The 13,585-nt window shown below is 34.4% G+C and overlaps 2 protein-coding genes across 3 annotated transcripts; one reads left to right on the top strand and one right to left on the bottom strand.

The window, feature by feature from the left end:
* Positions 1-6,154: 6,154 nt before the first annotated feature.
* Positions 6,155-7,768, top strand: LOC145102571 (ChaC-like family protein). 2 transcript variants are annotated; one of them, XM_079040037.1, is made up of 8 exons: positions 6,155-6,316; positions 6,409-6,485; positions 6,741-6,794; positions 6,903-6,959; positions 7,056-7,096; positions 7,182-7,256; positions 7,390-7,469; positions 7,551-7,768. In XM_079040037.1, the coding sequence occupies exons 1-8, from the start codon at positions 6,208-6,210 to the stop codon at positions 7,619-7,621; spliced, it is 564 nt and encodes a 187-aa protein (XP_078896163.1). In that variant the 5' UTR covers positions 6,155-6,207; the 3' UTR covers positions 7,622-7,768. The 2 variants fall into 2 exon arrangements, with proteins under 2 accessions (XP_078896163.1, XP_078896232.1); XM_079040106.1 differs by having other exon boundaries at positions 6,156-6,316; positions 7,182-7,250.
* Positions 7,553-11,058, bottom strand: LOC145102487 (uncharacterized). The gene is made up of 4 exons (XM_079039923.1): positions 9,437-11,058; positions 9,163-9,347; positions 8,823-9,046; positions 7,553-8,733 (listed from the first exon to the last, which is right to left on the bottom strand). Exons 1-4 carry the CDS (start codon positions 10,791-10,793, stop codon positions 8,004-8,006), a joined length of 2,496 nt encoding a protein of 831 aa, XP_078896049.1. The 5' UTR covers positions 10,794-11,058; the 3' UTR covers positions 7,553-8,003.
* Positions 11,059-13,585: the final 2,527 nt, after the last annotated feature.

The following is a 13,585-nucleotide window of genomic DNA, read 5'->3' on the forward strand; positions in this document are numbered from 1 at the left end:
ATTAAAAAACATTAGTTATGCCATTTTATGACTTCTCAACCGATACTGTAATGCTCGCTAAACAGCGCAACTAAACCCACCGAAGCACTTCCTAGGCTTTCCTATGTTTCCAATCTCACCCTGCCATCAGCTACTAAAGAACTCCCCATAATGTCAGTTGCCCACCTCATGAATACAATCACATGCAACAAAGCTTAGATAATCCTTTGAGTAAAAGACTCATCCATACAATGGTTAAACTCAGAAGAGAGCTATGTAATACGATCAAATCTGTCACTATGAGTTTATCCAACCTCTGTCACATGTGACTTGATATATTCACTTAATAACTAACTCACATCATTTAGGAGTTCCACAAAGCACAAAGCAAACAACATTTGTGCAGTAACATTCCAATCCATAGAATAATCAAGAACATCCAATCCCTCATACCACAACTCCTGCTAGGAACTTCCACTTTACGCATACAAATTATACCCAATCTAGCATCTCATGCTTCTTAGGTTACAAGGCATCACATATCAGGCCAATCTATCACTGATTGATCAAAACTAGCATACAAGTCTACAAGCTCATACAATATGCATACAAGGCATATCTCCTAGCATTTTATCATGAAAATATTGAGCAGATCCTTAGCCCTAACTAGCATGCGATTCATAGATTCATAATGCAAATCATATCAGATAACATGTATGGGTATTTCGGGAAAAACTTACTTGACCTCGGTCGATTGCATGCACCACACCTTTTCTTGTATTAGAAAACCATTTTCTTTAAATAATTTCTTTTTGAAAAACTTTACCAAACCCTCAATTTGAGTTCAGACACACCCGAGAGTATGTCTGAATCTCTCAAACCAAGGCTCTGATACCAACTTGTAACATCTCGAAAATAAGACCCAAAATTTTTTCATTTTTATATTTATAAAACAGTAAACCATATCATTGTCATAAAACCAAGGTAATCAAATTTTATCAATACATCATCATTATCATAGTAAATCACAAAATGCAGAATCAAGTGGGGTGTGTTCTACAATCATCCCATGCTCTTCTCTTTGAAACTAGAAGTACCTGAAACATAAACTGAAAATCATAACCACAAAGCTTAGTGAGTTCCCTAAAATTCCACATACCATACATACATAAATAAACACATAATGGTTCCCGCCCAGCACCAAGCCCCACTCGGTATACAAATTTGTCAGTCATCAGGCCTCACCTGTCATCGGGCCTATCCTGGTATACATATAACATATAATCATATAAACATACAACAAATGCGATAATCACAAAGATAATAGCGTACAGTATCGTCATCGGTCCTCGCCCGGTAAACATATACACATAACACATGCAAGAGTCACGCAGACAACTAGCATACTAAAATATCAAACCATGGACCGGAATTGGTGCCTTCGACCCACTAAACACAGTAAGGAAACTCACCTCACACTGCTGAATCTCACAGATAAATCTCTGGCTGGTGGCCCGCAAAAATCCCGCGTTATCAATCACAAAATAACATCCAATTAACAATTGGATCCCGACTCACACTAAGTGTCCAAACTAGGGTAAAAGACCTTTTTACCCTTTACCCAACTTGGCCCAAGTCCAAAGCCTAATCCAATTGTCCAAAGGGCCCAAATTCCAAAATAATCACTCGAGCCCAAATATGGCTCAATTTTCCAAATTGGGTCCAATGCCTTTCGTGAGCCTTCATACATGAGAGTCCAATAAAATATCAACAACCCAAAAAAAGAATTTTGATGGCCCAATAAGGCCCAAGAAAACTAAAGTCCAACATGGCCCAAGACCAAGAGCCTAAAAGTCTGAAGCCCAATTTGTATAGTATGTGGGGCGTACTTAGCTTGTACGCTTAGCGTACTCGCTTTAGGGCTTGTACACGTAGCATGCCTGCTTGTACGCCCAGTGTACTCCACCAACTTGGCCAACTTCCCATATTCAGCTCTTAATCGATTAAGACTTCAACCCAAACTTAGATCTGACTTCCTGAAGGTGGTGTATCATGTAAAGTTGCCAACTTTATGTGAATGCATGGCTTAATGGGGCTCTAGATCTCTAAAGAGATTAATAAATGACTTAACACATGAATGAAACCAACACCACCATAAAGTTTGCACCTTTATGCTTAAGAAACCCTTAATGTGCCCAAATCAACAATGATAAGCTCCACAAACCTCCTTAGCTCACAAAACCAACCAAAATAGCCAAAAGCAATCCAAGGAATAGATCTATGAAATGAGATGGCAAGCTTTGAACTTTATACCTCAAAAGCCACGAAATGAAGGTGCTAAAGCTAGATCTCAAGGCTCTCCTCCTAAGAATGAGTCTTCAAGCTTCTTCTTCTACCACTTCAAGATGCACAACACCCACCAATGATCAAAACTATAGCTCAAAAGCACCACACAAATGCAAGGGACAAACTAGGGTTTTCAAGGGTATGGAGGCTGGTTAAGCAAGGCCAAAAGAGGCTATCTTATGGTTTATATAGGATAAAAACCCTAAAATTAGGGTTTTAAGACTGCTCACGTACGCTCAAGGTGCTCCACATACGCCTAATGTTAGGCGTGTCAAACCCAACACATAATGGGGTACGATATACTCCAAAAGAATCTCACTATATTGCACTAAAAGGTAGTACAAGGCAAGCAGGGTCGATCCACAAAGACATGGGATAATTAGTCTATACCTCTTTGCGTAAGGTACTATGGTCACCAACAGTAAAGAGGGGGGTTTAGGATAAAATAATTAAAACAAACACTTAAAAACACAAGTAATCAAATGAAAGAGTGAATTAAATCCAAAAAAGGTAAGGACTCCAACCTCATGTATGACAACTTAGCAATGTGATTCCAAGATAACATGATATTTGTTTAATTCTATTTAAGTTGGTACTTGAAAGTGTTAACAAGATCTAACACTTCCCATTCACCACATTAATTAAACAAAACAAGCTCTTTGATTAACCCTAACCTTACTAACCTAATCTAAACACGCTCTTAGAATTAGGTTGAAAGATTGCACTAAAATTTATGTGAATGTTCCCAACAACACCCAATACTCCTCACAAGCTCGGGAGCGTAAGAGTGTGTGAATAAGATTTACACTAAATTCATTCAATGGAAATTAGTTTAGTGCTTGTTACCTGTTCAATTTCACAAAACAATTGCGGATTTTGTAAAAGAGATAACTTGAATGACCTAACCCTAATTCAAATGGCCAATAAGAATCACAATTAGAATCAAACATTCGATTAAAGCTAAATCAAATTCATTAGATAGAAATTAAGAACAAACATCATGTCATATGATTGAAGTCACTACCAAGAAGTCAAAACATGAAATTGGAGAAACTAGGGTTCTAGCCACACATGGCTAGAGCAAGATCACAAGAATAAAAGATGGAATTAGAGTGCAATTACAACTTACAAATACTAGAAATAATGTTTCCAAATGATTAGTGATCAAACCCTTGCAAAAACCTTCGAAATCCCCTCTCAAAATATGCTCTGATATGTTGTGTGTGTGTAAAAATGACCATCAACCCGTAATATGAAAGATAGGAAAAACTGCCAAAAGTTGGTTTTTGGGTCGAACACGGTCCGTGTTAAAATAGGCTAAACTGACACGGGTCGTGTTCAGCAACACGCCCCGTATTGATTTGCACTAAACTGACACGCCCCATGTTCAGAATGCTCAACAACTCCTATTTTGGTCAAACACGCCCCTGCTCACTTTTCAGTGTAAATTCAACACGCCCCGTGTACCTCTCTGACTCCAATTCCAAACTTGATTTTTCCAACTTTTTCGTTCTTCGCCCGATCGTCCTGAAATATTCACCAATGCTTCCCGGCACTTCCCAAAGCGCGTTCCAACCTCCGGTTTACCTGAAAAAGACATAAAAGTGTGCAAATAAGGTTGTTCTAGAGACTAACATGAATATGATGAAATGCAAGAAAAAGGAAGAACAATTGTGCTAAATAGATGCATGAAATAGGACTAAAAGGTGTGCAAAAAGGTGCACAAATAGCACCTAACACCCAACGTACTCCAACTTTCCCGAAGTTGACAATTTTGCCTCCTAGGGAACAATGTTGCAAAACATTACACCCCCAAGGGTCTAAACTGAAAAGTACAATGAATCAAGTGTTACATTTGCCACCTTAAGGCCCAAATCCTTTACACAATCGACTTCCGGCCCACAACCCTGAAATAAGAAACGACAGGAAACAGGATGTTATAATTGCTTAGATTGATTTTAAAGAGAGATAAATGTTTTATTATATGACTAATATATTAATTAGAAATAGTTATAATTAATTTATAATTAATCTGAATTATTCTGGAATAAATTATGAGTTAATTAGAATTAATTAAAAGTTGAAGGACTATAACTGTAATGGTTCAAAAGTTGAGCAGATGACAAATTCTAGAACCCTCTTGTGTGAGATGTTTTTTAGGCTCCTTTTGGAGCCTTTTGGAAGCCTTCATAAAGATAATTAAGAAACTAGATAATAACCTTATTTGAAATAATATTATTTTATGTTCAAATTAGGGTTTTAGGTGTTTCCTAATCAGCTATAAATAGGACCTAATACTTGAGGATTTTCGGCCAAGCTTTCTAAGAGACCAAATCCGAAAATTTGCTTCCCTCCCCTCTCTCTTAAATCTTCTAAGGTTTTGTGTTGTGGGTGTAAACCACTAGAGGTTTGCACAAAATTGAAGCTAGTTTTCAAGAGACTATTGGATTGATCTACTTTGATCAAAGGGTTTGTTTACAATAACAAATCAGAGTCTAAGGTATTTTCTACATTATTAGAAATGTCAAATTGTCTATTTAATCTTATGTAACCCGACATATCCATCTCATCAGCTCCTTTCCCACAATTTTTTCTTGGAAACACACATTTTACCGGTTTCATTGTTGACATGGATGCATAGTTTGTATGAGCTGATAAGATGAATATCAAGTTTTATGGTAAATGTAACATTATATAACTTATCGTATCCATCTCATCAACTCATTTAATGATTAAACGTCCAGGTCAGCAATGAAACCGGTAAAATGTATGTTGCAGGAAGAAAATGGCAAAATCACCATTTAATTTTAGTTTGAGACATATTTATAGATTATTGTAAAATAATTGAACTTTAATGGAACCAGGTTAGCAATAAAACTGATAAACCAGAAAAAATGAGCAAATTGTCATTTAATGGTAATTAATGTTTTTTTTTAAATAAACTAGATATGAAACCTGTATATTATACGGTTTAATTTAAAAAAAAAATAAACATTAAAATGTAAACAATAAATATTTTTTAATGTAAAACTTTAAAATAAGAATGGAAGAAACGTATTCATTGCAATTTAATTTTATATACATTATATCTAATACTTTACATATATATAAATATATGACTTTAATTTTAAAAATTAAAACAAACCAGAAATTGACAGGTGAATAATATTTGTTTCAAAAATCTATCCTAATAAATGAAAATCATTTTGCCAAATGTCATCTTCTCATTAAATTTGCCACATGTAATTTTGTAATTTTTTTAATTAAATTTAAATCCACATATCATTTTGTGGTTTTTTTGAATTAAATCAATCAATATGCCACATAATACTAAATTTATATACGTAAAGTATTAAATATATTTTAATGTGATAATAAATACAAAGAATCTTAAAAAATATATAACATATATTAAAATACAATGAATATAATAATAAATTTAATGAATATGACAAAACAATCATTGATATTATGGATGATTTTCTTAATCGTGATTCTATTTATTCATTAGTTGAATATGTTTATTTATTTTGAAATTTTATTTTAATTTTTTTTTAATATTTAAACTTTGATATATTTTTTTAATCAACCCGTGTAATACACGGGTTTCACACCTAGTACAATAAAATAATAAGTATCAAAATTCATGAGACATTAACAAGTAGCTAAAAAAACCTTCATTTATTAGAGACCATTTTAATTCATGACTCTGTGGTAAATTATGATAAAATATTAGTAAAATTTATAACATTAATTATTAGAAAAATCTCATTCATCGTTAGATGTTTTGATAGAAACGTAGTTGGTTTACATGTTATATGGAGGACAAAAAGGCACTTTTCCCCCAAATTTGTTCTAGCAGGGGCAGGGCATCGGGTGAAAATGGTGATGTGGGTATTCGGGTACGGTTCATTGATCTGGAAAGCAGGGTTTCACTACGATGATCGCCTTGTTGGTTTCATCAAAGATTATCGTCGCGTCTTCTATCAAGGTCCCACTCTCCTTCTATTTTGATCTTTTCCTTTTTCAATTCAACTTATTGCCTTCATTTATTGATGTGAATGTGATTATGATTTATGGCAGGAAGTACTGACCACAGAGGCACGCCAGAGTTTCCGGGAAGAACTGTTACTTTGGAACCTGCGCAGGGGGAGGTTTGCGTAAGTCCCTTCAATTCCAATTCCATTTCCACTTTTTTCAGTGAAGTCGTTTCATACTTGGACTTAAAATCCGTTTTCCGGATGGGCGTTGTAAAAGTAATTATTGAGTCTTCAACATACAATTAATCGGTTGAAGCTATGAACATGTGTAGTTAATCTTATAATTAACACAATAGTTGTTTTTATCTTCACAGTATACACAATCGTCTTGAAAATATTTAGTTTCTTTGTTGATGAATTTCCAACTTGTTATAGTGGGGTGTTGCCTACAAGGTGTCGAGGAAGGAAGATGAAGAAGTGGCATTAACGGTATTGCTAAGTATTAGTAATAGTTTCTAGTCTTCAGCTGTGTTGTTTTTATTTATGGGATAAATGTTGTTGATTTTGTATCTGCAATTCCATGTTGTTGTTGTTCAGTATCTTGAAGTGAGGGAAAAACAATATGACAAGAAGGCATATGTTGATTTCTTCACAGTAGGTTATTTACTTTTCTTTTACTTGTAGATGTTCATATAAATATCATATGTTGTTACAGCCATGACGCAAATATCATGTCATTTATGCATTCAGGAACCATCAGCTTCATCACCCGCTGTTACTGGGGTAATGGTGTAAGTCCCTTAAAGCAAATGCCCATCATGACATGACATGACATGACATAATGTGAGATCATAACCTGCTATTTTTCCTATCCAGATATATAGCATCTCCAGACAAATCCAACAAAAACTACTTGGGACCTGCTACAGTTGAAGAGATTGCCAAGTTTGTGTACTCTTTTAAATCTTTTTTTTTTTTTTTTATATTTTTAATTTCAATCCTACACGAATATATAAATGAAAGTAGGTTGCTATTCAATCATCTGTCTCTTATTTTGATTTCTGAATTATGTTTGATATTGCAGGCAAATTGTCCTTGCAGAAGGACCCTCAGGACCCAACAGAGACTACCTTTTCAACCTTGAGAAGACATTGTTACAGATGGGTAAAAACCTGTTGACTGTTGAGTTGCTTGATGATATATGTAAATCTTTTTAAGGGTAATTTTGTCTTCTTCTTTTTTTAGGATGCAAGGACGAACATGTTATGGAGATTGCTGACAATGCAAGAAAGCTGATTTCAGGCGTTGAAGAGTGAAAACTGAAATCTTGATTAGAATCTGTCATAAACTGCGTATCATTGTTTTTCAGAGTAAACCCATTGTTACATATTCTGAACCAATATCCATTATTGGGTATCGATTCAAACAGGGTACATGAATTTGATTATAGAATTTTTCATGCACACCTATGTCTAAAATAATGAATAAATTCAAACAAATATCCGTATGGTCTTTTTCATTTAGGATATGCAAAGGGCTCTTTTCTTTCATTTAATTGTTTAATGGGTTAAGCACTTAATCTAGACAGCTATATATGATTACTATTTCTTCCAAAAATTATAAATTTTCAGATGAACAAGCTAATAACATATTTACCCTAAAAAAACTTCTTTATATATATACCTAAAAAAATCTATTTTAAGTAAGTTTCCCCTGAATTTGCAATCTGATTTGCTCATGAGCTTTAAATGCATCACAGCTAAAATCCTGTAAAGCCTTGAAAACTGGAATCAAACCTCCTTTTAAACAGCTGGAAGCAGCATCATGAACTAATTTCACCGCTTCCTTATGTCTCCTCCGTGCTTCTTCCGTCTTCTTTCTTAGCAATCGCAACTCCATTTTCCGATCATCCGCCTCCAAAAATCCCCTTTCCAACGCATCGATTCGAAGATTCTGACGTTTTTCCGAGAAATCCTTCGCAAGTTGCTCGGTTTTGAGCCGTTGATTCAACTCGTCTTCTCGTCTCTCCAACAGCTTCCTCAAATTTGACGCAAAAACACGTATCGCCGTCGAGACGTGTTCTTCTGAAACACGTTTTACTCCGTTGTGCCAATCGTTGCATATCATGAAAATCGGAGAAGCTCCGATACGACCAGGTGAAAACGGGATATTTCCGTCGATTGTTACTTCCGATTCATGATCGATGCATTCCTGAAGCCACGCGTTTAATGAATTAACGAAAGATTTCTGAGCATTAATCCAATCCTCAAAATGTTTGCACCAACTGAGAACGACGATTATGAGCTCGACTGTTGCATTATCACTTCGGGGACTCATGTTTGCCTTTAGATTCCAGGTTTTGCTTGAACTGACGACCTGAAACTGCTTCCGGTGACATTTCACGATCAACTTCCACATCCTTACGAATCTGTACATATGATATGGATGATAATTACTTGATGCAATTCCGCAATTAACAATTAGTTGATGTTGTAATTAACTAGAACAACTTCGTACCCATAGATCAACTCACTGAGTTGTGGCTGCAATTCTTCGTCTCTCACCTTCTGTATCTTGCTAGATATAGCATCAATACTTTTGATGCATACATCAAGTTTAGTCATTGTTCTTCTTACAGAAGCGCGTACAGCATCAATTTTAGTATATTCAGCTCCACGTGCATCCAAATCTTTCAGCTTCTTCGACATTTTATCATATTTCAGCCTTAAACGTTCTTCATCCTAAAATCAGTGCAATTACCTGAAGTATCAATTTGAGATTACTATAAAAAAAATGGAAGTATTTCTTCTCCTATGTATAAAATTGAAGGCCTTAAGGATATATTATTACTAATTACCTTAACTTGCTTGTATAATTTCTTCTCCCATGTATAAAGCTGCTCCAAGGTAGAAGAAAGACTAATGGATGCAACTGCATCAAGATGATAAGATCTTGCTAATTTGGTTGTTTGAGAACGTGAGAGTTGTGATTGTTTTGGATTGAGTGAGGATGAGAAAGGATACATAATCATAGATAAAGCCACTGCAAAGTGACAATCATATACTAGCATTTGTCAATCATATTAAATAGTGAGAAAATATTGAAGGCAACAGAGATCAATTTTTCTTCACCTTTAAGAAGTGCAAACTTTGGGTGATAAGGAACCTTCCCTGATTCAAGCAACATGTCAACCTCTTTCCCATAACCAAAAGCAATGTTAAATTCATTCTTGATTTCATTGAATACCTCTTCAAGACCCAAAGAACCATGAGGAGATAATCTTTTTAAACTACTCAATCTTGATGATTCGACCTCTTCATCTGCATCAACACTCGCCTCTTTTTTCTCCCCCACACTTTCTGAAACAGTACTACGGATACTGGTATCTACTTCAATATCTATGGAGTGTGAGGGTACTGAATCTGAAGTGCCTTCACTGTTTCTTGATGGCATTGGCACTCTCTTAGAACTTCCCCCACTACTTTGAGATGAATTGACTTGAATATTTTCTTTTGGAACAAACCTTGTTGTGTCTTCTCTTTTGTTTCTCTTTGTATCTAACTTAACTTCTTCACTGTGAGACTCATTTTCTGTTTCTTCTTCCAAGTCAGGAATTCCCTCTCGTTCTCTCACTTCACTTGTATCTGGACTACTATACCCATGCCCATATCCATAACTCGGGTACCCATTTTCGTAGCCTTCAAACAAGTTAAGAAAATCCCAATCAGAAACTTTAGGTGGAGGAGGAGGTGAAGGAGCTTCGGTGGGATTGTGTTTGGTAAATCCAGAAAAACCTCCATTCGCATTTACATTAGAATTATAATCTGACTGAAACCCCCTTTCTTCCTTATGAACAACAGTATTCCTGGCTGGAGCTGATTTTTTCATATAATACATATTTGAATTCCCACTGTAAGAATAAAAAACCCCTCCGTATGGGGCCCAAGCTGATTCATACGAAGGACCATTAGGAAATTGATATGGTGATGGCGCTAAGTTTCTTCGATAAGGATCAACGTCATTCCAGTTGGTTTGATTGTGATTGTGATTGTAGGGTGGATAAAACGATGACAATGACGATTTGCTATTGTTTCCTGGAACACTATCATCATCATCATCATCATCGTGGATATGAATATGACCACCGGAAGAGGAATGTAAATCCGATTCAGAATCAGAAGATATTTGGAGATGTGAGTCGTTGTTACGATCAATGGAATGAATATATGAAATGGAAGTGTCGGTCTTACTACCTTCATCAGATGGCAATGTGAGTACAGGGGAAGACGCAGAGGATGAGGAGACTACAAGCTCTTCATCAACAAATCGAGACAGTGCATAGCCGATGTCATTAAGAGAGCGAAAATAAGCTACATGTGAAGAAGACAAATCATACCGATAGTCCATTGCAGACTTGATCATTTCCTTTCTAGCTCTGCAACGTTTCACCAATGGTAAATCGTCGACTTTAGAACTTCCGCAGCCCATGGTATACAATCAACCACCAGCACCACCGCGAAACCCTGACCCTGGTTCTCGTATCATCGTCATCTAAGCCGTCGTACCTTCACGTAAAAAAACTATCGCCAAACAATCTCGAAATAGGTGAATAATTTTTGTATATAAATGTCCATTCACACAACTGTAATTTTCAAATTGGTTTGATTACAATCTCCACACACAGAATGAGGGCGAGGCAGGACTCGGGAGATTGTTGAAATTTCTTACGCGTGATGAACGCAACACGTCTATTTGGTGTCTTAAGAAATAAGAAATGGTTAGGTTAGAAAATTCTACACTTTCTGTTAAAATAATGAGTTCGTTCAAATAAGAATGTGTGAAGAAAACACTCCTACAGATCCTCTTACAGTTATGTAAAAAAACAATTATAAAATGATCAAAACAATAAATATTATATTATGATCGAGCAAAAAATCTTATTATATTTTTTAGAGTTGACCAACTATTGTTTTTGATTTCATTTAATCTGATAACTTTTTTAATGCATTCATTTCAGGTCATCAAACTAACGAATGACCTATTAAAAAAATATGTAATCTTTATTTTCTGGTTTCACCCTCAAATGTTTTGATAGTGTTTTTTTTTATACATTTCATCTTATAAAAAATTAGTCTATTTTGACTATTTTTCATTGGGAGGTTTTTTTTAGCAGATTTTTTAAATATTACGATCTATCTTTCTAAAATTTCTATATGTTTCCAGCTTTTAATACAAATCAGAAAAATAGATAATGATATAAAAATACAAGTCAAACACATAAAAAAAATTAATAATTAAATTTACAAGTCAAACACATAAAATGGGAGGGTGGGACCCTCTGGAGTGCACAAAGATATATTATTTAATTTAATTTTTTCAAAGTTTAATAAGAAAAAGAAAAATAATAATAATAATCCTCATGTTTATCACGTGCTTTCTCCTCTTATGCCTCTTCCGACACCAACCTTATTTCTGTATATTTTTTTTAAATCAACGGCGAATGCAACCCATCGATCAATTGTTTCACACAAATTCTACACTTAACCTAAAAAACACATATTAAAACACACAAACAAAATTTATTGGCTTTCGAGCAACAAATCTTGGGGGTTCTTTATGTCTTTTTTTTAGAAAAAACAGATATCATTGAAAATGACACCCTCCTAGCAAGGCTAAATACAACATAAAAGACAATACAGAGAAAATTAAGATAAAAGGTGGGTGAATGGTGATACACACCATGTAGCCCGGTCACCGCAACTACCTCCACCTCTATGCTTGTACCAAATGTATGAGAGCGAAATTGTGTTGTCATTGACTTTTGTAGGATTCACACCAATTCGTTTGAAAGTCTTATCATTTCTAGATAACTAGATATTCCAAATAAGACAATAGAACACCATGAATAATATTTCATTTTTCTTAGGACAATTCCCCTAAGTAGCAGCAAAGTCGATGAATTCTCTAACACTTGAGAATTTACTCTCGCAATTTCACACCATTTGAATATCCAATGCAGCACCACTCTAGAGTAATCACATGTAAGGCGATTCACTTCTTTATAGCACAAAGAACACAAAGAGTTGGACGTGTTTATGTAACATCCCAAAATTCATGACCGAAAATTTCATTTTTAATTAAGTAATTATAAAACCAATAGACTTCATTTCATAATCAAAATCTGTACGTCGAGTAACCATAACATATCATAGTAAAATAATATCAAAGTATAACTCCCGAAGATCTCATAATGCGGAAATCATAGTGTGATGCGTTGCGATCATGCCGACTTCTTTCCTTTTGAAGAAGAAGCACCTGAAATCAAAAACTGAAAACCGTAAACACGAAATTTAGTGAGTTCCTCCATCATACCACATAATCATATATTGTCAAGCATATATGGGTGTCCGACCTATCCTGACAAACATATCTTTTACCTTGATGATGTCGACAAATTAGATGTATTCGATAAGAAGATTAAAAATGAACTGTAATGTGAACAAAAAAAAAGGAAATTGTCTAGATATGAACAAAACCAACTACCGACTTCAACTACAGCCGATTATAATGGTTATATGTGAACACTTCCAAATAGTTTGTTGCATACATGTATACAAAAAAAAGATACCCAAATATAAACAAAACGAAAAAAAAAATCTACAAAGTAAATTTTCTTAACATAAAAGGACAAGAGTATTTTATTACATTTGTTGTTTTTTATTATAATTATTAGACATACTTGATTTGAACCCTTGACTTAGTTCTAGGAAAATAAAATTAAATATTAATGCATTGAGCACTACAAAATTACAAATATTTTTTTTGGGTATTTTAAACCCACTTTTAAGAATAACTCCGGTCCTATTGTTGGCATTTTGATTTGAGTATATGAAGTAAAATAGATATAACAATTCTTATGTTGGTATATTTATTTGAGTGTATACAATAAGTCTAGTGTGATACTCTTCTGATGTTTACCAAGTACTGATGCAACGAGAAACAAAAGTGTTCAAAAAACACAATTCGTCTAATCTAGTTATGTTTTATTCCAACCTCACTTAATTACTTGAGATATTATGTTATATTTTAAATTGATATTAACTAACCACATTTTCATTTATTTTAAGTTCAAATTGAATTAGTTATATACCAACAATTAATTTACTTTAACTGTTTAATGATATAATTTAAAGAAAACAATAAATTTAACCTAATTAGATAATTGTTTTTAAAAAATAGTCAGAAAAATTAAGAATTTATCCAAATAGCCAATGAAGTAA

This window comes from Lactuca serriola, chromosome 1 (assembly GCF_051521515.1).
Source record: "Lactuca serriola cultivar US96UC23 chromosome 1, Lser_US96UC23_V15, whole genome shotgun sequence".
NCBI lineage: Eukaryota > Viridiplantae > Streptophyta > Magnoliopsida > Asterales > Asteraceae > Lactuca > Lactuca serriola.